The sequence below is a fragment of the Carettochelys insculpta genome, chromosome 17 (genome assembly GCF_033958435.1).
Source record: "Carettochelys insculpta isolate YL-2023 chromosome 17, ASM3395843v1, whole genome shotgun sequence".
Taxonomy (NCBI): domain Eukaryota; kingdom Metazoa; phylum Chordata; order Testudines; family Carettochelyidae; genus Carettochelys; species Carettochelys insculpta.
In genome coordinates, this window is record NC_134153.1 from 31,966,061 (window position 1) to 31,992,870 (window position 26,810).

At 47.0% G+C, this 26,810-nt stretch overlaps 2 protein-coding genes across 10 annotated transcripts in view; one reads left to right on the forward strand and one right to left on the reverse strand.

Annotated features, from left to right (window-relative positions):
- Positions 1-9,722, reverse strand: part of RALGAPB (Ral GTPase activating protein non-catalytic subunit beta) — a 112,580-nt gene extending 102,858 nt beyond the window's left edge. For all 9 annotated transcript variants that reach the window (XM_075011357.1, XM_075011356.1, XM_075011353.1 and 6 more), the window contains exons 1-4: positions 9,577-9,722; positions 8,653-8,806; positions 5,959-6,174; positions 4,465-4,667 (exon numbers count right to left, since the gene is read on the reverse strand). In XM_075011357.1, the coding sequence (XP_074867458.1) occupies positions 4,465-4,667; positions 5,959-6,144 (389 nt within the window). In that variant the 5' untranslated portion in view covers positions 6,145-6,174; positions 8,653-8,806; positions 9,577-9,722. The remainder of the gene's footprint in view (positions 1-4,464; positions 4,668-5,958; positions 6,175-8,652; positions 8,807-9,576) is intronic.
- Positions 9,723-21,142: 11,420 nt separating this feature from the next.
- Positions 21,143-26,810, forward strand: part of NDRG3 (NDRG family member 3) — a 34,086-nt gene continuing 28,418 nt past the window's right edge. Inside the window, exon 1 of the mRNA XM_075011554.1 lies at positions 21,143-21,250. The gene's annotated coding sequence lies outside the window, so the exon portion shown is untranslated. The remainder of the gene's footprint in view (positions 21,251-26,810) is intronic.

Genomic DNA, 26,810 nt, shown 5'->3' on the forward strand with positions numbered 1-26,810 from the left:
TCATAACCCAGGCCAACAAATCTCACTCAATGTTTCCTGCATCAAGCCCATAAATTTCTTTTAGACCTAGAGCACCTGTCAGGAATATTTTTAGCTGTTATTAAAAGACTGCAACAGGATGGAGAATCCAGCATATACTTAAGTAAATTGAACCAGTGATTATTACCCTCATTTAAAAATCTGCACTTGATTTCTTATCTGCATTTGTTCAATTTTCACATCTCAGTGTTGGATTACATTATGCCTTTTGTTACTACAGTGAAATCCAAGGTAGCTGTTACTGAAGTAACTTATTAACTTTCTTTAGATAAAAAACAAAAAGGCAGTCCACTAGCACTTTAAAGGCTAACAAAATAATTTATTAGGTGATGAGCTTTCATGGGACGGACCCACTTCTTCAGATCATAGCCATACCAGAACAGACTCAATAATTAAGCCACAGAGAACCAAACATAGTAATCAAGGTTGACAAATCAGAAAAATCATCATCAAGGTGAGCAAATCTGAGAGCAGAGGGGGGGGGGGGGGGTTAAGAATTAGATAAAAGAGCCCCTATCATGAGCTAGAAAACTGCCATCCCAGTTCAAACCATGTGTTAATGTGTCCAATTTGAATATAAAAGAGAGTTCAGCAGCCTCTCTTTCCAAACTGCTATGAAAGTTCCTTTTCAGTAAAGCACAGACTTTCAGGTCGTTAACAGAATGGCCCACTCCATTAAAGTGCTGGCTGACAGGTTTGTGAATCAGGAGTGTTATGTCTGTTTTATGCTCATTAACTCTTTATCTAAGAGAGTCTGAAGTCTGCCCAATATACAAAGCATGTGGGCATTGTTGGCACATGATGGCATATATGATGTTAGTTGACGAACATGAGAATGTGCCCGTGAGTCTGCGAATAACCTGGTTAGGTCCAGTAATGGTATCTCCAGAATAGATACGTGGACAAAGTTGGCAACCAGGCTTGTCACAAGGAGAAGTTCCAGGATTGGTATTCCTGTGGCATAGTCTGCGGTGGTTGGTGAGAATCCTCATAAGGATTGGGAGGTTGTCGGTAGGGGAAAACAGGCCTGTCACCTAGGGCCTTCTGGAGTGTGGCATCCTGATTAAGGATAGGTTGTCGGTCTTTAATAATGTGTTGCAGTGGTTTGAGTTGGGGGCTGTAGGTAATGACCAGTGGTGTTCTGTTCTTGGCTTTTCTGCGCCTATCTTGGAGTAGCTGATCTCTGGGTATTCATCTGGCCCTGACGACTTGTGTTTTTTATTTCTCCTGGTGGGTAATTCAGGTTTATGAATATTTGGTAGAGCTCTTGTAGTTTTCAGTCTGTCAGTAGGATCAGAGCAAATGTGATTGTACCTGAAGGCTTGACTGTAAACAATGGATCTAGCTGTGTGTGCAGAATGGAAGCCAGAAGCGTGTAGGTAAGTAAAGTGATCAGTGGGTTTCCAGCAGAGTATGATACTCATCAGGCCATCCTTGATTTGTATTATAGTGTCCAGGAAATCTCTCTCTCGCATGGTGTAGTTGAGGCATAAGTTAATGGTAGGGTGCAGATTGTTAAAGTCTCTGTGGAATTCTTCTAGAGTCTCTATACAATGGGTCCAAATCATAAAAGATGTCATTGATTTATTGTAAGAAGAGGAGGGGTAATAGGGGACAAGAGCTGAGGAATCGTTGTTCCAGGTCAGCCATAAATATATTAGCATATTGTGGAGCCATGTGGGTACCCATAGCAGTTCCACTCACCTGGAGGTATAAATTGTCCCCAAATCGGAAATAATTGTGGATGAGAACAAAGAGGTCAGATGCCAGATTGGCTGTGGTGACATCAGGGATGGTATTCCTGATCGCTTGTAATCGGTCTTCGTGTGGACTATTAGTGCACAGAGCCTCTACATCCATGGTGGCAAAGATGGTGTTGTCAGGACCTTTTCTGATGTTTTGTAATTTCCTCAGGAAGTCAGTGGTATCTCGGAGATGGCTGGGAGTGTTAGTGGCACAGAGTTTGAGGAGGAAATCCACATAACTGGTTAGTCCGGTATTAAATAGATTGAATTTCCTTTTTTTTTTTTCCCCCCTGATTTAAGCCATCTTTGCCCAGACTTCAAATCATTTTTGTAGTTCTTATTGCTACCAAAGTCAAGAAGGTCTACCTAAAGGCATAAGTGATCATCTCATGGTAGACCTTTTTTGAGTTTGGTAGCAATGCTTATGGGGAACCTAACACGATCATCATGGCTCTGTGGATGAACAGCTATGCCAGAAGAATGTATGCCCTCCACTGATTTCTGCAAGTTGTTCTTTGTGAAAATTAATGAAATTAGACCTGCCAATAATGCCAACCCTATACTTTGCCAGTCCTCTCAGAAAACCACCATCCTGCATAGCCTGTCAAGCTCTCACATAGAACCTGCAGGGAAAACGCAGAAGAGGAAGACCTCAGACAACGTGGAGAAGATCTAATGAGACTGAAGGACAACAGGGGAATTCCTGGAGTCAGCTAGAAGTTTTGTCCAGAAGAGTGAAGTTGGAGACTTGCAGATGACCTATGCTCCATTCAGAGTACAAGGGTTTATGTCAAGTAAGTATGTCCGATCATATCATGAAACTATGACTGCCACTGAAGCAAGTAGCATGTTACTATCATTTTGGCTAGCACTCCAGTCATGACAAATACAGTTAAAGAAAAAGTTCTACAGTATCAGACAAAAATATGGTTGTGTTTACACTGGCATCAGGTAAACTGATCAAAAAGCAGTCTTTAATGCAAAGGTTGGAAATAATGCAGTAAATTAGCAGATCACAGAACAGCGTGGGACTTGGATAAAGCATTTGATATGGACAGAAAATCTGGACTTCTGCAATTTTTACATAAAGTATGGTTATCCAGAAAAATTCCACATTGAGGCTATGGAATATAATGCTTAGATCAGTCTGTGCACATGGTGTTCAATATGACCCATTTCTGGACAGTGATATGTTGGGCTGAATAATTATTGAATAATCATTCAAGATCTTTTATACAGCAATGCTATCATCAGGATAGGTTTCTGATCTTCTGCAAAATTATTCAGCCTAAATACACTGCAGTCCTCCCCCAAGATCTGAGGCAGTTTATTAGCTGCTGTATGCTAATGGCCGCATACTACAGAAATGTACTCAAGAAGAGACATATGATCGATCAGTTACAAATTTCTATAGTCTACAAAATCCATACAGGCTGACAAAATCATTATCCACCTGCACTAGGGAAACACCACAAGAAACCAGAAGTTCCCATCAGCAACACACAGTTGAATACTGTTAAAGCTTTCTGCTGTCTTGGCAGCACATTGGTGTGTGAGGCTACTCTAAACCAGTGTTTCTTATAACTATGTTCTGCGGATCACTGGTGTTCTGTGAACAACTTGCAGGTATGCAGCGAGCATCTGCCAATTTTTTTGATATCCTATACGGACGGTACATATTTTGTTATTAAAACCAGATAAAAATGTTACTTCTTCGTTGTATCACAGACATCAACAGCTCACAGCAGTTACAAACTGATCACCTGATATGCTAGTGAGCAATGGTGTAGCCCAGGGATAATTACTGTTTGATTCTTGAGGTTCAGAAGCTGATTGGTAAACAGTATCTGCTTCAGCAGACAGACTGTAATCCTTTCCTCCATAGTGAGCTACATATGCACTCAGTGTAAATGAGCAAAGCATACTACCACTACCAGCATTATCTTCAGCCATGACCAGCCACTCAAGAATTGTGTATGCCCTCTTAGTTTACAGCATTACACTAAGAGCTCACATTCCACTGATTATCTACCTTGACTGCTAAGTCCTTTTCAACATCACTGAATTTCATGATACAGTCCCCATCTTATGTGACCTACATTCTTTGTTCTTACATAGAAATAAAAGATCTTACACTTGGACGTAGCACACAAGTTTCTCCTTTCTTAATCTGCTCAGTCCCATGTGCTTTGCATTTATTTGGGATGAGCTTTCAGTAGCACCTTCTGTTGGTTCACAATTATAATGCTCTCTAGCTTTATTTCCAACCTTTGTATGGTAACTGCACACTAAAAACTTTACAGGGGGACCTGATGTTGTCCAAATATTTGTAAAGGTTATCCCCAAGTCAGGCAACTATCCAGGGACATAGTTCTCATAAAGACAGTATTTAAGGTGCAAGTCAAGGACTGATTTGCAAATTAAGTTATCTATTCATGGCAGCAAAAGCAGCTGCTTAGTTTGCAATTCAAAGCTGCCATGCCCCTGCTAAATTAAGACCCAGTTGTGTTCAGCAGCAGAAACAAGTAATAAATCAATTATTTCATTATAAATCCTACTCTTGTTTGGCTAGCAGATGAAACAACAGTTGGCGTTTCTGGAAAAAGAACTATAAGACTGTTGCTGAAAAGCCCAGACCCCAATCTCTTCCCTTCCCAGACACTATGGATGTGCTTCTCACCTTGGTACAAAGAGATTTTGTAGATGTTTGAGAATGCTCTGAACATAAAGGTTTGGTTCCTTAACCACGGGTAAAGGAATGGAGTCTTTAGGTAATACCAGAGCCATAATCCAATCAGTATATACATCGACACAATATTTCACAGTATCACCCTCCAATGGGAGGGTCAGTCCATAACAAACCACCTCCATGGTCCATTTTACCTAAACAAAGAAAGGTGAAGTTATTAAAATACAGCACTAAACACAACAACAACATGTCTACATGTTCCTAAACAAGCCCATTGTTCCCAGAGATCACCCCTTTTTGCTTGTATTGACAACCTATAAACATCTATGCCCCTTGTTCAAAGAGAAAGTATTTTGGCTGTGTGTATTTCTAGCATATACATAAAGGGACACCTTCCCTTAGGAAAGAGGCTAAAGCCCGCAGCTTGGGGATAATTACATTGGTTCTGCAGCATCCTGTAGACAAGCTGTATAAGAAGAGTGGAGGGAAGGTGGACAGTCAGTCCTGAAACCTTAAAGGGGTCATGATATTTGGTTACTGTGTTGGCTTTTTCTTGCCTCAGGCCGTAAAAGCAAACCTATGCCTCCCCAATGACAGGAATTAAGGTGGGGCACACCCACACCACAACCTGGCATATCAGGGAATGGCCTACCCCTGTAAAAATTTTGTTTTAAATCATCCCCAACTTATAGATTTTTAACGATGTTACCTATCACTTAACATGGAAGAAAAACATACCAGCCTACAACACTATTGAGTGTGTTTTCAAATTGCGATTTACAACAATACTTTTCCTACTGTTGCTAGTTCTGCCCTCTACCATTTATTATTAGCATGAGGCACCAACATAAGCTCACAGCCTTATGATGTTTATTTTCACTCCTGATAAGACAAGACATTAAGCCCTTTCAGTTTACATTAAGCTGACTGGTTAGCCAGCCTGCTATTTGACAACAGTGCTTCATTCTTTCTAACACTATAAGAGATTGATCAACATAACTGACAGGTTAATATATTGTTGGGAATATTAAATATCCATAAAATTGAGAAATAAATAATATATATTGTAGTAGGTAAAGTCTGTATATATTATAGGTTACTGTCTTTGACTGAAAAATTATAGTCAGCGTTTGCCTGTTGTGCCATAGGGCCTAAGAAGTTAGCACATAAAGAATACAAGAAATTTAGCAATTAATAAAATCTGAGTAGCTCTCCAGACAATTAAGATTCTCCAGACATATAACACTCAAAAATGTAATTCACTGGTGAAGAAGGTAATGGGATTGACTTATGCTATGAATTAGCTGTTGGGAAAATCCTTCTACAAACCACTAGTTTAGCACTTGACATGTACTTCAGAGGTCTTAGATTATTTAAAAAAAAAAAAGAAAAAAAAAAGCAGTTACGCTGCAAAAAGCTCCATAGATCAGCTACAAGGCAGCTAGTATGTGAACAGAAACAGAACCTCTGAAGAGGTGCACTTACTTCTTTATCTGTTTTTAGTAAACTCTCACTCACGGCTCCTGATGGTGCACTTAAGGCTTGCCCAAGGGGACGCACCACCGCATTTGCCACCTCTCTCCCCACATTATCGGGATAGCTGTGAAGTACACTGGTGTGGCCCTGATCATTTTGAATGACAAGATGCAGGGACCTCCACTCTGAGTACATAGTGCCTCTATGCCAGGGACCTAGCAATACCTAGGAGAAAGACGACGACATTAAAAATATGTTCATGATACACATTAATAGAACTCTGCCTGGATGACACAGAACACACACTTTCAGATTTAAAAATGCAAGTAACTGCTTCACACACATTGGCTATGTCTACAAAACAGTGATCCTTTGAAAGAAGTTCTTCCAGAAGATCTTTTCCCAAAAATTCTTTCAAAAGAGTGCATACACACACAATACAGCGCATCCAAAAAACCAAACAAAACAAGCTGCTCTTTCAATAGGGGGCATCCACGCAGGCTGCACTCTGTCTAAAGAGCAGGTCAGGGAATTGAAAAATCCCCTACCATGAGGGCAGCTCTTTCGAAAACGCACTTTTTTTTCCATAAGACTCTTTCAGAATAAGACGCTTTTCCTCATCTGGGAGAGGGAGAGCGCCACCAGAAAAAGTGCTGCATTCTTCCAATTCAATATCGCAAGAATGTACTGCATGTACAGATGCTCTGCAGGATTTTTCAAAAGAGCTCCGGCTTTTTTGAAAAAAAAACTCACTAGTACAGACATATCCATTGAGACTTGGAAAGGAGAAAAAAAAAATCAAATAGCAGCCATTCAAATCCAGGAGGTCTCTAATGTAGACCAGTGAACCAGTATGTTGACTACATGAAATTTGTTCATAAATGGTTGACTTAGTTACAGGTAGAAATTAGGTATCAGATATCAATCTTCCATCTCTTGAAACTTCTGCATTATAGAATGGTTTGAAGTCACTTAACCTGCTCTTTCCCAGAAATTATGGAATAGACTCTTACTCTAACATGTCTTTTGGCTTGAATGGAGGTCTATTTCAGAAATAACTTCATGAATTTAAGCTCTGGCTCTAATACTCATTTTTTACATGTTAGTCCCTGGCAACACCCATGGTACCAAAAAAAGGGACAGCTGACTGCCCAATCTTAAGGATTTTTGAGTATATGCATTAACAATAACTACATCAGTCTCACTGTGTAGCAGGGTTTTTTTTTTTAAATCAATCTTATCAAAACACTCATCAGAATTTGGTATTCCTCGCAGCTGTGATAATTTCATTATATGGATTTAATATCATGGTATTTCTTAAGAGCCTGAAAAGACAATGCCTTTGCCCCTTGTTTGCATTTAGCTGTGGAGTATTTGGCTACAATGATCAAATTAGAAATTTCTTTACCTTTTGAAACAGGAAAGACTTTTACATTTGACTGCCACTCAAGAGAAGACAACTCTTGCTGTTTTTACGTGTCTAATTAGAAGAAACTTTCAAAAAATATTTTGTGCTGTGGCATCACAAAAGCCTGAAAGAACTTGCTTTGATATAAAAAAATTCTTATGCCAGGTTTATGACAATTTTCAGATTACATACACACATGGATTATTTCATAGTGTTCAAAGTATGTCAGGAGAAGGAAATTTCTTTCCGATAATCAATCTAGAATCACTGCCTAAAAGCGCTTACTGATCACAAAAGCATTTGTGAACTGTTCACAAAGTTGACAGAATCCAGATTTTAAAATGTAAATTTTATATACATAGCATTGATTTTATATTTTGATGTATTCTTGAATTTTAGCTACGTAAGTCACTGAAATTGGTCCAAAACAAACATTAAGGTGTATTTTAGCTGCTCTCCTTGTCCCTATGAAACTTGAAAGGATTTTCAAATTTCATAATGATGTAATCACAGCTCTCTTCACATATAACTTGCTAACATCACCCAAAGTTAAAGAAATATTTTACTTTGGGGAATGAAAAAAAAATCCCAAGTACATTTTCTCAGTGTCTTTTTTGTGGGGGAAAAAAGAGGTGATGGTACTCAGCTAGGTCCCTCCCTCCTACTCCCAGCCAATCCCATGGCTGTGGCTGCTGAGATGCTGGTACTCAAACTAACACCTGTCCGAAAGGTGTTCCTCCCCCCGTATGAACATAAATTTCTATTGGTTTGGATTTTATTAGACAGGCTGGGGGGCCCCCAGCTAATTGCAGGAATGGAAAGGGGGGGCCTCCAACATAAGAAGTTTGCTCATCTCTTGACTAGACTGTCAGGGACAAATCAGCTGGATGTACCAGGCAGCAATGTTAAAGGGGATCATCTGAGAATAAAACACATTCTTTCTTAACATTACAGGCTGAATTCAACTAAGCCACTTCAGCTTGGCTCTAGAATCTCAAATGGAAGGCGACAATAGAAAAAATACTCTTATGGGTGAGCTACACTAATGAACACTTTGCTATTAATAGGCAGGCTAAATTTCTGTAACTGGCATGTTGACCATTCATGAATCAATAATCCCAATCCTTCACAAACCTGCTGCATCGATTTTAGTATTATCTGAAATGCTAGCAACCAGAGCAGTATCTCTCAGGCTAGTCGCCTCCCATGCGTCTGTCATTCTCATAGCTTTGCATACAGCAAAGTTCAGACATACCAATAGATCTGAATATCAGCTGTGAAAAAGCAAGACTCACGAAAGTGTCCTAATGCAGATCGCTCTCCTGAGCGGCAGGAGCAGCGGCAGGCACTGAAGTCATGCACACGGGAGTTTAATGAAAAACCACAGTAACAGAAGCCTTCCTTTCTCCATCCCTACACACTGTACTCAGACTTGCAGCAACCAAGGACCTGCGAACGGAGAAAGAGCAAAAAAGCGTCTCTCTCACAACAGCCAAGTGAACAAATTTGCACTTTTACCAGGTACTAGCCTGGAGCGAATGTAAGAGACAGAGCCGCCTTCCCCCAGCAGGATCCAGGGCAAGCACCCCTCAGAAATCCCACTTTGGTCTCCCGGCAGGTTGGGTCCTGGGACCCCCGGTTTCTCACGCTGCACTGGCGGAGGGGCTAACCGAAGGGGGCTCCTCTTTGGTAGGGGTCGCAGCTAGCTGGGGTCCGGCAGTTCCCAGGTACGTGCCCAAGGCAGTTCTAACCGACCGCGGGTCAAACCCTCACACCTAACAACCCGCTCCCAGCCCGGCCTAGGCCGCTGCCTCTCGGGCGAAGGCGGGGCACGTTTGGTTCGCCGCAGCACTTCGAGCGAGGGCTCCGTCCGCACTTGCAGCCGCTGGAGCAGCCTCGAGCCGCTCAGTGGCGCTCAGCCGCGGCGAAGTGGAAGTGCCCGCGCCGCTCTGCCGCCGACCCCGCGCAAGCGGCGCAGGGAGCGCCCAACGCCGACGCGCAGCGCTCACACGCGGCCTTCCAGCGCCCGGCTGGGACCGCACAGCCCGCTCGCCCCAGGCTGCTGCGCGGGCGCGCCCGCCTGCCAGCCCCCGCCGGGCCCCCGCCGCGGGAACAGGCGGTCCCGGTCGGTCAGCGGCCCCCGGAGCCCGAGGGCGGCGGCGGCCCGGCCTCCTGCGGTAAGCCGCCGCTCCCTCCGCGGGGCACCCGCCACCGGTTACCTGTGCCGACGGGCCCGGCTGGCATGTGGCGACAGAGCTCCGCTCTCAGGCGCCCGGCTCCATGGTGCCCGCAGCCGGGGAGGCCCGCGACACGGCTCAGGTCGGGGGCGCCGCTCTCCCTTGCTCAGCTTTCCCCAGACACTTCCGGCAGCGCCAGAAAACTCACCGCCCGGAACCTACGTCTCCGCGCAGCGTACGCGTGCGCAACAACACCACCTTGTTTGCTCCGCGAAATATGTTCCCTCTGATCTGCGCGCCACTTACTGGCAAACGCGCCTGCGCCTCACAGTTCTTCCCTGTGAAGTGCGTCTCTGCCGTAGCCATTTGCGCTTGCGCGTTGAAACCGTCATTTCCGCTTTCTCTACCTTGATGTTCTTAAAGGGCCAGCGTCCCCTTTCACCCGTGGTGCGGGGTGTGCGGCCTGCAAGACATTTTGTTCCCTGTGCCTACGCGCTGGGCTGCCAGATTCCGCTGGTCGCTTGTGTCTTGCTGCTGCTGCTGCTACTAAAGCGACGCCCACGCAAAGCCAGGGCTGGTGGTGTCAGGCGTGGGCTGACCACACAACGCTGCCTGGAGCCGCGCTCCCTTCGCCCCGGGCACGGCGCCGCTCACCCTGCAGGTTCCAGGAGCACGAGTGCAGTTAGCGGAACGACCCCACGGCGGGAGACCGTAACCCTGTACCCTCCCCGACGCTTAAGCCTGATCAATTCAAGTCTGATTTTGTTCTTTGCCAACAGAGCATAATGCGAGTAATAAATCTGCAGTTTAACTGCGTCATTGGGAACACAGAGCAACGAAGGGTCCTGTGGCACCTTATAGACTAACAGAAAAGTTTAGAGCATGAGCTTTCCTGAGTTAACTCACTTCTTCAGATGCTGGTCCTGGAAATCTGCAAGGCCAGGTATAAATAGGCCAGAGTAAGGTTGGGGATAACGAGGTTAGCTCAGTCAGGCAGGCTGAGTTGTATTGTCATCAGTAGATCTGGAAGTGTGAACTCCAAGAGAGGGGAAGCTGCTTTTGTATTTAGCCAGCCATTCACAGTCTTTGTTTAATCCTGAGCTGAGGGTATTGAATTTGCAGATGAATTGTAGCTCAGCAATTTCTCTTTGGAGTCTGTTCTTGAAATTTCTTTGCTGCAGGATAGCTACTTTTAAATCTGCTACTGTGTGTCCTGGGAGACTGAAGTGCTCTCCTATGGGTTTTTGTATATTGCCATTTCTGATGTCTGATTTGTGTGCGTTTATTCTTTTACGTAGGGACTGTCCAGTTTGTCCGATGTATATGGCAGAGGGGCATTGCTGGCACATGATGGCATAAATTACATTGGTAGATGTGCAGCTGAATGAGCCCACAATGGTGTGGCTGATCCGGTTAGGTCCTGTAATGATGTTGCTGGTGTGTATATGTGGGCAGAGCTGGCAACGAGGTTTGTTGCATGGATGGGTCCCTGAGATAGAGTGGCTGTGGTGCGGTGTATAGTTGCTTGTTAGGATTTGTTTTAGGTTGGCAGGTTGTCTGTGAGCAATGATAGGTCTGCCTCCCAAGGCCTGTGAAAGTGGGGGATCATTATCTAGGATGGGTTGTAGATCCCTGATGATGCGCTGTAGAGGTTTTAGCTGAGGACTGTAGGTGATGGCTAGTGGTGTTCTGTTGGTTTCTCTCTTGGGCTTGTCCTGTAGTAGGAGGCTTCGTGGCACACGTCTGGCTCTGTTGATTTGTTTTCTCACTTCCTCAGGTGGGTATTGCAGTCTCAGGAATGCTTGGTGCAGATCCTGTAGGTGTTTGTCTCTGTCGGAGGGGTTGGAACAAATGCGGTTATATCTAAGTGCTTGGCTGTAAACGATGGATCGTGTGGTGTGTCTGGGATGGAAGCTGGAGGCATGGAGGTAGGAGTAGTGGTCAGTGGGTTTACGGTACAGGGTGGTACTGATGTGTCCATTGTGTATAAGCACGGTAGTGTCAAGGAAGTGGATCTCCTGTGTAGATTGGTCCAGGCTGAGCTTGATGTTGGGGTGGAAGTTGTTGAAGTCCCGGTGGAATTCCTCCAGAGTCTCTTTCCCATGGGTCCAGATGATGAAGATGTCGTCAATGTAGCGTAAATAGAGCCGGGGTGTTAGTGGACGAGAGTTGAGGAAGCGTTGTTCTAGGTCAGCCATGAAAATATTGGCATATTGAGGGGCCATGCGGGTACCCATAGCTGTGCCGCTGATTTGAAGGTATATATTGTCAGTGAATCTGAAATAGTTGTGTGTGAGTATAAAGTTGCAGAGCTCAGCCGCCAGATGTGCTGTAGCATCATCAGGGATACTGTTCCGGACAGCATTTATTCCATCTTTGTGTGGGATGTTGGTATGCAGAGCCTCTACATCCATGGTTGCTAGGATAGTGTTTTCTGGTAGGTCACCAACGTATTGCAGTCTTCTCAGGAAGTCAGTGGTGTCGCGGAGGTAGCTGGGGGTGTTGGTGACATAGGGTCTGAGGAGAGAGTCCACATAACCAGACAGTCCTTCAGTGAGAGTGCCAATACTGGAGATGATGGGGCGTCCAGGATTTCCAGGCTTGTGGATTTTGGGTAGTAAGTAGAATAACCCTGGACGGAGCTCTAGAGGTGTGTTGGTGTAGATCTGTTCTTGTGCTTGTGTAGGGAGTGTCCTGAGCAGACGGTGTAGTTTTTTAGTGTATTCCTCGGTGGGGTCTGAGGAAAGTAGCCTGTAAAATCTGGTATTGCAGAGTTGTCTGGAAGCCTCCTTCTGGTAGTCAGACCTGTCCATGATGACAGTAGCTCCTCCTTTATCTGCCTCTTTGATTATAATGTCAGGGTTGCTTCTGAGGCTGTGGATGGCATTGCGTTCCGCACGACTGAGGTTGTGAGGCAAACGATGTTGTTTCTCCACAATTTCTGTCTGTGCGCGTCGGCGGAAGCATTCTATGTATAGGTCCAGACTGTTGTTTCTGCCCTCGGGAGGAGTCCACGTGGAGTTACTCTTCTTATGCTGCTGGGAGGTTGTCTGTGTAATGGTGTGTTGGTCAGTGTTGTGTTGAAAGTATTCTTTGAGTTGAAAGTATTTGAGTATTTCTTTGAGTTGAAAGTATTCTTTGGGAACACAGAGGAAGAAGGGCTCGCAGGGAATCCCAACACACACTACTAAGCCAGGGGCAAGCAAACTGTGTTTTAATGTGACAAAATATAATGTGCCTAGGAACAAAGCAAGTCGCCAAATGTAGAGGATGGTGGAACTCTGTCCTGGGAAGCAATGACTGAAAAAGATTAGGGAATTGTGGAGGATAATCATCTAAACATAAGATCCCACTGTGAGACTGTGATCAAAAGGGCTAATGCAGTCCTTGGATGCATAAACAGGAATCTCAAGCAGCAGTGGTTATTTGATCTCTGTATCTGGCACTGGTGCAGCTGCTGCTGGAATGCTGTGTCTAGCTGTGGTAGCCACAGTTCAAGAAGCATGTTGGTGAGGGTTCCAAGAAGAGTCACGAGAATGATCAAAGGTTTAAAAAAGATAGATTCAAAGAGCTCAATCTATTTTGCTTAACAAAGAGGAGGTTAAGGAGTCTTGATGGCAGTCTATAAAGAGTTACATGCAGCTCAAATATTTAATAACAACAAGAAGTCCTGTGGCACCTTATAGACTGACATATTTTGGAGCATAAACTTCTGTGGGCAAAGACCTGCTTCGTCAGATGCATGAGGGGATGGTTTAACATGATCCAGTGCCTGGATATTGAAATTATACCAATTTCAGTCTGGAAATAAAGTGTAAGTTATTAAGAGGGAGACTGCCAGAGGTTAGGAGAAAGGATTTGAACAGGGGTGTCCACTCACAGTTGGAAGTGCTAACCACGGAGTCAATTCCAGTATTTTCTGATATGAGGCTCCTTCAATCTCTCCTCTTGAAGTTGATCTAGTGGACACCAGAACAGGACACGATATTCCAAGAGCAGTTGTGCCTGTGCCATACACAGGGTGAAAAAAAACTCTCTGCTCCTACTCGAGATCCTCTGGTTTATGCAACTCAGAATCACCTTAGCTCTTTTGGTCTCCATGAAGCTGTCTACACTAGAGAGTTTTGTCAACAAAACCAGTTACCTGCGCCGATGGGCTTTGTCCACAAAACTGGTGTTTTGTTGACAAAATGACGGGAGCATCCAGATTCTCAAGGTAAATCAACAGAATGTAGCACTTTCGTCAATAGCTACATCCCACTCCCCATGAGGCGTAACACCTCCTTCGACAGAAAGCCAGTCTGGAAGTTCCGGGGTTCTCTGTCGACAGACAGGGCTTCCAGGACCCTGGGCAGCCCTGTCTGCTGTGCTTCTGGCTGGCCATTTTGCCAATAGAGCATCCAGGTCCAGCTGCTCTCTATCAAACAGAGTAGATCACTCTTGAGATCCATTTGGCAGTTTGGCCGTAGTCTGTTTACGTAAGTTTTCTTGGAAGATATCTTCCAACAAAAACGTTTGTTGACAAATTGCTGTAACCTAGACATAGCCTGAGAGCTCATATCCAGCTAATCATCCACAACCATTGTCAAGTTGTTTTCAGAGTCCCTCCTTCCCAGGATAGAGTCCCTCACCTGGTGTGTGCCCTGTTTTCTTCTTCAGTGTATGTATTTGCCATCTGTGGCAGCTGTTTTATGCAGAGTGAGGCAGGCACCTAGTACATTCCCACAACAAGCAGTTAAGACGCCTGATTCCAGGCTGCTGGTTCTGCTTCCTGGTTTGGTGAGCAGAGATGGCACCTCCTGTTTTGTTGACAGACCACACGCTAGCTGTTGAAAGGCTTTAGGCTTCAGCAGAACACGACAAATTCTTGGATGGAAACCAGGCTGTGTCACCTATGTGCTAGCAGAGTTAAGATAGGTAGTGGACTTCAAAAAGAGCTAAATTATTGGTTCCCAAACTTCAGCGTGACACCCCGCTCCTTTTGATTTTTGAGAAACTCTCACGCCCCCCCTTCACCATCATCCAACCCCTCCCTTTTAACAAAAAATTCAGTCTGTAATTTAAAATAAACACAACATGATATAAAAATGTTATTTAAAATTAAAAATAAACACATATAGTTTTTCATGGCCCCTTGCGGGTGCCTGGTGCAGCCCCTGCTGGCCAGCTCCCTGAGCCCCATGCCAGCCGCCAAAGCTGCCTGAGCCAGCTGTCAGCCCACCTGAAACGTGCTCTGCTAGAGCCTGCTGCCAGGGGCAGCCAGCTGCCTGCTTGCCTGCCCACCCACCCGCCAGTCACTCAAGCCCTGCGCTGCCAGGACCAGCCGCCCATGCACCAGCTGGCCACCCCAGCTGCAGGCCAGCTGCCTCAGCTGCCTGCCCAAGCCTGACGCTGCCAGGGCCAGCCACCTGCCAGCCATCCCAACCTACCCAAGCCTCACGCTGCTGGGGCCAGCCATCTGCCCACCAGCCCAAGCTGGCTGAGACCCATGCTGATGGGGCCAGCCACCCAAGCCTCATGCTGCTGGGGCCAGCCATCTGCCCACCAGCCCAAGTCCCATGCTGCTGGGGCCAGCTGCCCTCCTGCCAGCCCAAGCCACATAAGCCCCATGCTGCTGGGGCCAGCCGTCCACTTGCCAGCCCAAGGCACCTGAGCTCTGTGCTGCCAGGGTCAGCCACCCGCTCACCAGCCTGAGCCACCCAACCCTACGCTGCTGCGGCCAGCCGCCCAAGCCCTGCACTGCAGGGGCCAGCCACCAGCTGTAGCTGCCTGAGTCTTGCCAGGCTGGGGCAAGGCGCCCAAACCCTGCAAGTTCTGCAAGCCAGCTGCCTGCCTGAGCCCCTTCCCTCCCACAAAGCCAGGCACCACTAGCCCCGGCTCTTACTCCATCCCCATCCCCCTCACCTGAGCCAGGCACCCCAAGTCCCCCATCTAACCCCATTCTCCTCCTGCTCCCGCCACAACCAACACTCACTCACCTTTGCAGAAGGCAGCTAGCTCCATGAGAGTCTTCACCAGTTGCCTGGTTTTTTGGCAGCTGTGCTGGGTCACTCACGTAAAATGGCAGGGTCTGAGGGCCAGAAGCAAAAGCCAGCTCTTTCTTGGGGTGGGGGGAACGATGGGGGGGCTGGGTTGCCTCACGCCACTCCCGGAATTTCTTCACACACCCCCAGGGGGCACGTCCCCTACTTTGGGAAGCCATGAGCTAAATGCATTCATAAAGATAGGTCGGTCAATGGCTATTAGCCAGGATGGGCAGAGATGGCTTTCCTTAGCCTCTGTCAGAAGGATGACAAGGATGGATCACTTGGTGGTTACTTGTTCTGTTCATTCTTTCTGGGGCAGCTAGCACTGTCCAATGCTGAAAGACAGGATACTGAGCCAGATGGACGTCTGGTCTTATCTAGTATGGCCATTTTTATATTCTTGATTTACAGCAGTGTGTTTAGTGCTTAGACTTCAGAGCATGCAGCAATTTACAGACATTTCATAATCTTACTCATGATAGCTACATGTTGTGCAAAACAACATGGGTAAGTATCTGCATTGTAAGAGTAAAAAATGTTTACTTAGAAACTGTGAACCTGCTCAGGAGGGATCATCTTCTAACAACCAAGAAGACCTATCAGAATGAAGGCGATGTCTATGCTACAGGTCTTACAGCTGCATGGTTATACTACTGCAGCTGCACTGCTATAAGGGCTCCTGCATGGCCGCTCTATACTGATGGGAGAGAGCTCTACCACTGGCGTAATTAACCCACCTACAACAAGCAGCAGCAGTTATGTCAGCAGGAGACACTTTCTCAACAACTTTGTGCTGTTCACGCTGGCATTTTTGTTGGCTAAACTTATGGTGGGTGTGTGTGTGTTTTCACACTGGTGACCAACAAAAGTTTTGCCAATATAAGTGCCAGTATAGACAAAGTCCTAATGGACCATTGTGGCACATCACAGTATAAAGACTTCGTTAATTGCTCCCCTTTCCCCATTGACCAGGCTATGTGCAAAAGGGCCCATCCTCTCAGTTTGAATTCTGAAAAAAGGAAATAAACACAGATGACCAGAGAGTTTTGCATTTCCTTTGCTGTTTAGACTTTCACAGGGCAGAAGTTATAAAACAGGAGCACAGAACCCCAGGGTCAGTCAAGTAGTGCTAAAAGACATTCAGAGCTGACAGATCATTTCAACTCTGTCTCCTTTTAAAACCATGGACTGTAACTATTTGTCAAGGAACTCCCCACCACTCCATACATGCATAATTAATAAGCTGTGCATGCTTTAATTTTTTTTTGTGCAGAAAAAGCTTCTGCTGGAAAGTTGCTGCAGTTCTGCCTTTTGCCCACCAGAGAGCATTTGTGTCACTAGAACAGAGGAAGAGCCTGAAGAGCCTTCTCCACAGGGCCTGCTGGACCAGGTCAGGAGACACTGAATATGAGGAGAGAAACTCTCTAACAATCCCTCTCCTTCAAAAAACTGGTTCCACACTTTTCCCACCCATACCCAGTGACCCTCCCAGCTCACACCTAGGCTCCTTCCCAACAATTACTTCCCTTGCTCCTCAGCTCTTCCATTATACCTGACTCCTCCAACTCTTTGCACTGCTTCTGGGAGGTAAGGCAGGAAATACAGTTCTGTATTGTAGTTTAAATGGTGGCTCCGCAAAGATGGCCACAGCCTACTTCCACAGACAGCTTTACATACTTGGGTAGTATCATCAGACAAGATGGAGGCATCAGGAGCGATATTCAGAACAGACTCAGTAAAGCCAGAAATGTCTTCATGAGTCTGAATGCTGCATGGAAGTCGTCGCAATACAGCATCCATACCAAGCTGAAGTTGTATCAGAGCTGTGTCTTATCAAAATTATGAGATGGACCAGAATGCTGGTGGATGACAGCGTAAGACCTCAATAAATTGTCGACCTTTCACAGCAGAAGCCTTCAGAGGATCTTCCGTATTTTTTGGCCAGGAATAATTTCAAATCAGAACCTGCTTGCATAGTGAAAGCAAGATGACATGGCCACCATCATTGTGAAATGACCCAGGAGATGGACTGGGCATGTGCTCAGGAAAGATGGAAGTTCTGTCACAAAGACTGCTGTGCACTGGACTCCTGAAGGGAAGAGAACAACCCAAGACAACATGGTGCTGGACTGTTTTGAAGTAGAAATGAAAATTATGAGTCATAGTTGGGGCATTATAGAGAGGCTGGCCAGTGACAGACAGAAGTGCAGGACCTTTGTTGCTGCCCTACACACCAGTAGGCATAAAGGGCCGTGATGATGATTGTAGTTTAAATGGTGGCTCTACAAAGAGTGGTGGCAAGGGGAAATTGACATTTCTTGGCACACCTGGACAGTTCTCAGGGCACAGCAATGCATCGTGGCACACCGGTTGAAAACCACTGCACTAGAGCATGCCAAAGAGGTGTCTGACATCAGTCCTTCCCAAGATACCAGAGAGCTTTGTGGGTCTTGATACGGGATCAAATCTGTACAACTATTGGCCATGTGACCCTTTGGAGTGTTGATGTTTTACTTGTTCCTATAACCTGATCAATCATGCTGCGAAGATGGCAGCAGCCAAGGAAGGTTCATTCTGTCTGTCTGAGGAGCTCTGCTGTCATAGACCCTGACCTCTCTTTCTTCAGATTCCCTAAGGACAGGGAATCCTCTCTAGGTAGCCCTGAGCTAGGCAAGCGTCTCTGCTGCAAGAGGCATGTTGTAACTAATGGGTTCCATGGGATCTGCTGCATGTCTCTTTCTCTGTTGACACAACAGTGATCAAAAGGAAGAGTGTTATAGAGTGAAATCAAACCTTTTCCACAGTTGCCTTCAACTTCAGATACATTCTCTGAAGACAAGATCTGTTTGTCAGAACTAATGCCCCTGACAGATATTGTCAGACTATAAACAGCTCTGTGCCAATAGGTGGGAAAATGCTCCAGCTCCTATGAACATGGCTTAAAAAAACACTCAAGAACATGTGACTTGTGCTGGGGGAAAAGGGGGCTAGTAATGAAAGACTGGGTCATCAGACAGCAGCAGAGACCCAACACCCCCACCCCCAAATACAGGACAACATTGCGTTAAACAGGAACCAGGACAAAAGGGGAAGGTTTTTTAAATATCTGACAAGGTAAGAAAGCTTTAGATCCCCTTGGTTTACAATTTGTTTCTTTCATAAGAATAAGAGACAGACCAATGGGCATTCCAGTTCCAGCACAACACCTTGTCTTCTGGTAGCGGCCAATGCCAGGTGCTTTAGTGGGAATAAATACAACAGGCAATCGTCAAGTGATCTTTTCAGTTCCAGCCACTCCCAGCTTTTGGCAAACAGAGGCCATGTGCATGTAAAAGCCCGGCTTTGCATCCCTGCCCATCGGGACTAACAACCATCCATAAGCTATGTTCCCTCTAAGCTGAATGTCTGTGAAGCTTCCCATTGGGCCCCAGACAGGGGCTGCGGGCTGCAGTAGTATCTTTCCCCTCAAAGCTGCCACGGCCAGGAGAGTGGGGCCCCACCACAGAGCTGCCATGACCAGACCAGCTCAATGCTTGGGCTGCCAGAGAAAATGCCACCATAGTAGGTCTAGCTGCTAGGTGGGGAGCCTACAGGGCTCTGCACACTGCCTTTGCCCTGGGGTGAGAGCAGTGTGTGTGTGGCGTGGTACACAGGCTCACTCTGCCCCTACCCCAGGAGCCAGACCTGCCCAGGAAGTAGGACAGCCAGGAGGAAGCTGAAAATTCCAATTCTGTCCCCCCACAGGTGGGAAGCTCCCAGTTCCAAACGCCTCTCAGCAATGCTCTATGAAGGGCTCTTTCAAACAGGAGCAGGGTGAACGTAGGGGTGCAGTGAGAAAGAGGAGAATAGGGCTAGTTCTACAGGCTAGGCTCTCTATGATGCCAACTTGACAGGAGTGGCTCCAATCCAGCCAGCTGGGCAAACTTCACGTCCGAGAGAGCCTGCTATGCCTCTGCAATGGTAGGCAGCAGTGGCCTACCATGCAAAAGTGCCTAGTGCCAGCCCTGCACTTTGGGGGGATGCCCAAGATGCTAGTGGAGGCCTGGTGCAGGCTTCTGGGTTCAGGCCCACCCATGCACTCAGTGACAATGACAAGAAGTACAGCAACATGGCACCAGGCTGCTCTGCTTCCCCCGCTCCCAGAGACTTCACCTGGGGGAACAGGTGGTGGGCAGTGGAGCCACATGACTGGGAGTGGGAGTAGTAGAGCAGATTGGGCTTGGGTCACTCCACTCCCCCCCAATGCTGCCAATGAGTGCAGGAGTGTGACCGCTGCAGCCTGCACCTGGGCCTCCATTTAATATCCCAGGCCACATCACTTACAGGAGGAGGCTAGGTGGGTGAGGCGTGGGGGTGGAGCAAGGCTTTATAGGGGGCTGATCAGAGACATCCTGAGAGGGTTGCACTGTGGGCACTGCCCAGTCCTAGGGCTCCAGCAGCCTGAGTCACGGGGGCAGAGAGACAGGGCAGTTCATTAGAAGCAGCAGAGCCCAGGGGCACCTGCCCTTCCCCCTCAAACTGTTCTGAACCTCACCATTGTGATCTGCTGCAGCTCACCGTAGCCCCTGACATGCATGGCACTGGGGAATTATAAGTGAGAGGTAGTCCCTCAGCTGATCCCTCTGGCCATCCAGGAGGAGGTGCAATGCTATCCTGGCCCCTCAGGGCTGGAATCTAGCACTAGAAGTACACCTTCAAATCCACCCCTCTCTTTGACAGCAGGCAAAGGGTCTGGCCTGATGCTGCCACCCTCTCTGGCTGCATGAGAGCTCCATGGAACTATGGCCAGGGACTTCTCCCATAGACCAGAGCCCCTGCAGCTGCCTCCACTCTGATGCTTCCCCACACCTGTAGCTCTCCCAGAGCCCCAGCCTTGGGAAGGGGCCATCTCACACTGAATCCTCTCCTAGCCATTCAAACGAGGAAGAGGCTGAAATCCTGCAGTGGGACAAGGGGAGAAGACAGGCCGTGACCCGGAGAAGGGGCTGGGTGTGCCCCGAACACAGAGTGCCCGCTCGTGGCGAGAGCGGGAAAGGCGGAGGCGGCAGCAGTACCAAGGACCGGTCATTTCAGGGCGGCTGGAGCCAAGCGCCACGTGACGGACGTGCGGCGGCGCCCTAAGTGTGTGGGGCAGCTGGAGAGTCACAGGGGCAGGGTCTGGCGCGGGCCCTCCAGAGAGCTGCCAGATGGGCTCCGCTGCCCGAACCGTCCGACCGTTTCCCGAGGGCCCAGCAATGGTGCGCAGTGAGAACCGCCGCTCAGCGGCGCCCGCACTCGGCCAGCGGCAGCGGCAGCGGCAGCAGCTACGCTCAGGGGTTACCAGCCCCCGCCCCGGCGGGGTCAGCTCCGGCTGCTCTCAGCCCGGCCCGCTGCACAGTCCCGTGCAGCCCGTTCGCTCCTCCGGTCGTAACCGCGCTGCTGCCCGAGCGGCTCCGCTCCGCCCCGCCCCCCTTCTCTTTCCTGCGGGGGGCTGGGCGCGCACGCAGCCGCGGGGCGGGGCTAGGAGAAGAGGAGTCGCGCGCTTAGCTCCGCGCGCAGCGTCTCAGCCCGCCGCAGGGGCGCGCGGCGGATCTGCCACAGCTTTGCGCATGCGTGAGCGCCGCGGGGCGCTGCCCTGCACTACGCAGGCGCGTCCGGTCCCCGCACATGCTGCGGCGGGAGCCAGAGCTGCCGCTTCCTTACTGAGCGGGGTAAGAACCGGGCGCGGCGCTTCCCCCCCCACCCCCCCGCCCCGCCCCGCCCCGCCCCGCCCCGCCCCGCAGGATGCGCGCGGCGCTGGGCTGCGGCATAGCGCCCGGAGGAGACGCGCTTTCCTGGGCGCGGACGGTGCCTGCGCCAGGGCTGTTCGCTGCGGCAGTGCCCGGCCAGTGCGCTCGGGGCGGCAGTGCCCGGCCGGTGCGCTCGGGGCGGGGCGGGGCGGGGCGGCAGTGCCCGGCCGGTGCGCTCGGGGCGGGGCGGGGCGGGGCGGCAGTGCCCGGCCGGTGCGCTCGGGGCGGCAGTGCCCCGCCTGTGCTAGCCGAGGCCGCCTCACGGGTGGGCCGGGCTGTTGGTGACTTTCCCCCCTGCGCTTGTTCAGCCCTTTGGGTCGTTTTGGGGCCGTTTATTTTCTTCTCCCAGTTCCCGCCAGTTCCCCGCGCTCCTGAGACTCTGCTCCGCAGCGCTTCATCTCCATCGACGCGGCGCCCTTCGGCTTTGGAAACTGGGCAGCTGCTGCCTTAGAAGTGCCGTGACTTGTGTTCCTCTCTCCGGGGTTGAGTTGTTCCTAATGGGCTCAGTTAACGTTCACTTAAAAGTTTCCAGACTCCACTCCTGTGGGGTGAGCTTGTGAACTTGGTAACCTGAGGCTGGAAATGTTGGTTTCTGGGCATCAGCTGTGCTAAGTAACTGGATGCAGAAAGGATTCTTTACCCGTTTCCTCGCTCCCTAAGCCGGAGAGGTGGTGCAGTCCAGGGAACTGCTAATTCCACTTTGAAGGGTGGTATTTAACCTGGGAGTCTGGGAATCTGCCAGCCTGAGACTGATGGGGGGTTGGAGGAGACAGTTAAGTGAGGTGCAGGGACCAGAGAAGTAGGGCCTCATCCCTGGCTGGTGGTATTGGGGAGGATGCTCCAGTTCCTACCAAGTTGCTGTGGCTGATTCTGGGCTTCATGTTGTGTAAAGCATGTGCTCACCTCTCCATGCTGAAAAGGAGAGAAGCCAGATATCTTCTCCACACCAGTCAGGTCTTTACTACACCCTCTCAATCCCACCAATCTCCTGCTTTTTGGGGGGTGTGCTCCAGTACTTGAATATGTTGCTTCTCAAGGCTTTCCTAAGCTTCCAAAGAAATTGACATGAGAACTGAGCAGTAAGGCAACTGTCATGTCAGTTTGGTTCTGCTGCTGGCCAACCATCATTGGCACCTTTCATCTACAAATTTGTTGCAGCCTGAGTGTCTCATTCCAAAGGTTTTTGCTGAAAAAAATGCTAGAAGCATGAAAGGGAAGGTACTGTTTGAATTACATTTTTTAGCTCCTCCCTTTAATCACCCCAAGTGTTTTTCAAGCTCTATTTATCTCTTTATATTCCTGTTCTTAAAAGGTATGTTTACCATGGCTGTGTTCTCCATCTAGTTACAGATTAATGCGATTTATTCCTTAGAATCATCCATAGGAGGATTTTGCTGTGGAAGCTTCTGTAGTACAGGAGAAAATGCAGCATAAATAAACCTTAGTCACTGATATATTGACTTGTTTTTCCTTGACCACTGACTTCAGTGCAAGTCATCTGCAAATAATAAAAAAAAAAAATGGTTTTAAAATATTAATCTGAGAGCCTCTGATAAAGGTAGAAAGGAATTCAGTGTGCCAAGAGTATTCAGAGTCTGCTTACATGTCATCATTTTTTGGAGATGAAAACAAGATGCTCCTTAAATCATTAAGGTTTTGTCTAGAGGGGAGAGGATTTGGTTGTGACAACTTTTTCCTGATTTGCGGCTTCACGTGGCTCCGTGCCTGTATTTACGTGATGTTAGTGTAAGGCGGAATGAGTTATTCAGAAATGTTGTTAAATTAACAGCTTCTGGGACCCTATTAAACACTTTAATAAAATTCTGTAGTGTAGGAGTCCAGCTATGTGGACCAGACTATCCTGTAATCAACACTGGCACTCCAAGGAAGGTGGCAAGCTTTTAGTTACATGAATAATAGAGGTAGTCTGACAGGTGTTCTTGTTATACAGGTTAACAGGCTGTGTTGCCATTGAAGAGACTTAGGTTTTAATGTCTGGTCCAGTCTCTCTCCATTCAATAGAGGAGCAGATCTGAGAGCACTATATGAATAGGCCTTGATGAGGAGGAAGACTAGCTTATGAATCTGAATCAAAGCCTCTAGCAGAGTGACCATGGTCCATATTATGTACTGGAGAGGCTTGAGAGGTTGTGACCAAGTGCAGCCAGGAATTCACCCAGTACGTACTTCTCCTTTGCAGAAAATATGCCTTTAAGGTATCTGTGGAAAACTCATAATTCACTGGTCAATATTAGGATGAAATGTGTTAGTAGCTATTATGTGTAAAGTTATGAAACCCCTGCACCCTGAATGGTGGTATTGTGGTATGTTTAAACTCATGAAACAACAATTAGTCAAAATAGGTAAAGCATGCCTTACAGGATGTATTCACTTCAATCTTAGTGTAAACCAGTGGTTCTCAACCTGGGGTGCATACAGCCCCTGGGGGTGCGTGATGCCCTTTCTGGGGGTGTGAGACATACCAGTTTTTTTAGAAGATAAATCATCAAAAACACAAATTAAACACAGGCTGTTAAGTACAAAGAGTGGGAGAGGGATAGTTCGGTGGTTTGACCATTAGCCTGCTAAACCCAGGGTTGTGAGCTCCATCCTTGAGAGGCCCATTTGGGGCAAATAGGTTAATTTGAAGAAAAAAAATTGTGTGTGGGGGGGGGTGTTTGACCCAGCCAAGCAAGCAGGGGACTGGACTCAAAGACCTCCCAAGGTCCCTTCCAGCTCTACAAGATGTGTATCTGCATGTATATATAAAATCAAACCTATGTATTTATTATTATACATTTTTAATGATTACTGTCATATACAAACCAAATTTATTTTCAATTTTTTAAACTAATTGTACTCAAAATATCTCGCTACAAAATGCAGTGTACCACCACATTGCAGGTTAATTCTTGACGCATGACACGCTGGTTACCTTTTACTTCCACAGCAAAACTCCGCAACATCTCTGGGTAGTACTTGCGTATTTTTGTATACCTACTGTACTACTGTTTGTGGTGAGTTATAACAAAACTATTTTACATATTTTTAACATGCATTTAAAAGTGCATAGGCCTCCCCATCTCCATTTTTGATAAGGGGTGTGAGAACACATTTTGAGAACCAAAGGGGTGCAGGCTGCAGTAGAGGTTAAAAACGAGTGCTGTAAACAGTGAAAGGGGAAAGGTAGAGACAAAGGAGATGTGAGTTTTGGCAAACAGGAATGTGGAAAAAAGCAGCCTGCAGTTTTGTCTACACTTGAAACATTAAAGCTGCTTTGCTTTAACAGTACAGTGTGGTTGCTATTCCAGCACTGGGAGAGAGCTCTCCCAGCCCATAAGGAAAATCACCTCCACGAGGGACATAGCTTCCAGCACTGGGAGCCTATTTGCACTGTACACTTATGCTACGCTCATGGGAGTGATTTTGTACACCCTGTGAGGGAGAAAGTTTCAGACCAGTAACTTTCCAAAGGGACAAGCACTAGGACTTTTTTGTTAGCAGACTTTGCCACCTGGCCCTCAGCTGCAAAGAGCTTTTTATCTAGAAATAACTTTCAAGAGCTTGTATTTTAAAGGGGAAAGTGAGGGGCAAATGCCTCAGAAGATACTCTCCCCAACATCTAAGAAGACAAAAAAAAAAAGCTGTTGGGCTTTGGGGGTAGGAATCGTGATCAAAAAAGGGCTGGTCAGTAATACTGAGAGGTACATATGAATAAGAACTTTGCCTTAAATCAAGTCTAGTTTAAGTTGTAGCATCAGAAAGCATTTTTACTTATAACTGCTTCTAACTGTAATGATTACACTTGAATGTATTCGAAATACATCCTGTCCTTTTTTTGTTAGTAAACTTGTTTTCTTTAATCAAGTCCAATCTCAGGAAAGTCACTTAACTTAATGGACACTTGCAATTGAGTAATTTTCTTATCCCTCATCCTTGCTTCGCCCCTGCTTCTGTCCCATCTAGCTGATTTGTCAGTTTCCGTTTCATTTTTTTCCTGTGTCTGTTATATTGTCATTGTGCCAGTTTACTTTCATGATAATTCTCTAGATCTGAAGAAGTGGGTCTGTCCAACGACTGCTCATCTAATAAATTACTTTGTTAGTCTTTAAAGAGCTACATGGCTGCTTTTTTGTTCCATTCAAGGTGGTAAGCTGTTCGGTGTTGTACCCTTAGAGGGACTGTAGCCCTCATGTATCAGGGCTGTCTCAGGAGAGGGCCGGATAGTGCAGCAAATGCATTTCGGGGAAAAATTCAGGACAACGCATGTGCTGGGCAAGTAATAAGCAAAGCTGAGTGGAGCCAGGGTGTGGCTGGTGTTTTCTGACATGCTTTGGGGATCTAGATTCTGTACCAGAGCTGTGGCTGCGGTTTCTGCAGAAGGCTATACAGATGCTTCATTCAGAGAGTGAATTATATGTTGGCATGCTGTTTATCAGCCTTGTGGAGAGCTACAACAGCAAGGCATTGTAAGGCAGGATGGGTTGCAGGACACAGCACCTCATTGGTATAGGCTGCACCCTGCAATGTATTGGAGAGTGGGTGCCTTGGGAAGCACAGCTGGGTTATAGTAGGTTGTGAGTGGAAGGAGGATTATACTGAGAGAATCTAAACACTGTGAGACTTGTCACTCCCCCGCCCATCCTTTTGACCTTTGTCTGCCCTAGAGATATCCAGAACCTTCTCTGTTCTGAGGCAGGAGCCAAAGGCCCCCATGCCTCAGTGCTCTGTCGGCCCTTCTCTCTGTCGGAGGCTGGAGTTCTCCAGACCCAAGAGCACAAACAGTGCAACATCCTGTTTTACTCTGTTTTGTTGTGATGTCTACAGCTCATAGAGAGGGGCTAGTGGGGGAGAGCAGTTGTCTGGTTCACGTTTGGAAAGCTATCCTTGCAACCATAAGAGGAAGGGAAGTTTAAATGCTGACAGGTTAGGTCTCCGCCCTTGAGTCATACAGCCATATTTGTAAAAAAGCATTCCAGTAGCACTTTAAAGACTAACAAAATAATTTATTAGGTGATAGTCTTTAAAGTGCTACTGGACTGCTTTTTTGTTTTGGTGGTATATAGACTAGCACGGCTATCTCTTTTACTAGCCATATTTGTGTTCTTCATGGAACTTAGCATATAAGCTGAGGTGGTTTTTCATATTAAAAGCTGTTTGGTTCATATTTTCTAGTCACAGGTCACCTTTGCAACTCCTCCAGTGGAGTGCTAAATAGCTCGTATTTAATATTAGTCGTCTTTTTAGATGAAAAACGTACCTGTATGTTTGGATTTCAAATGGGCTCTGTCAAGTTGGTCCCATAATTAGTTCTTTTTTAAGTAAAACTAAATATTAGAATTTTTCACAAAATTTATTTTAAAAGGTCACAATTTGGGTTCTTTTTAGATTTAAACATTCTCCTACTGTATCATCAATGAAAACATTTCTGTTATTTGGTAGTCCCCCATGAGAGTCAGGAAATGAAATTGATTATACCCAA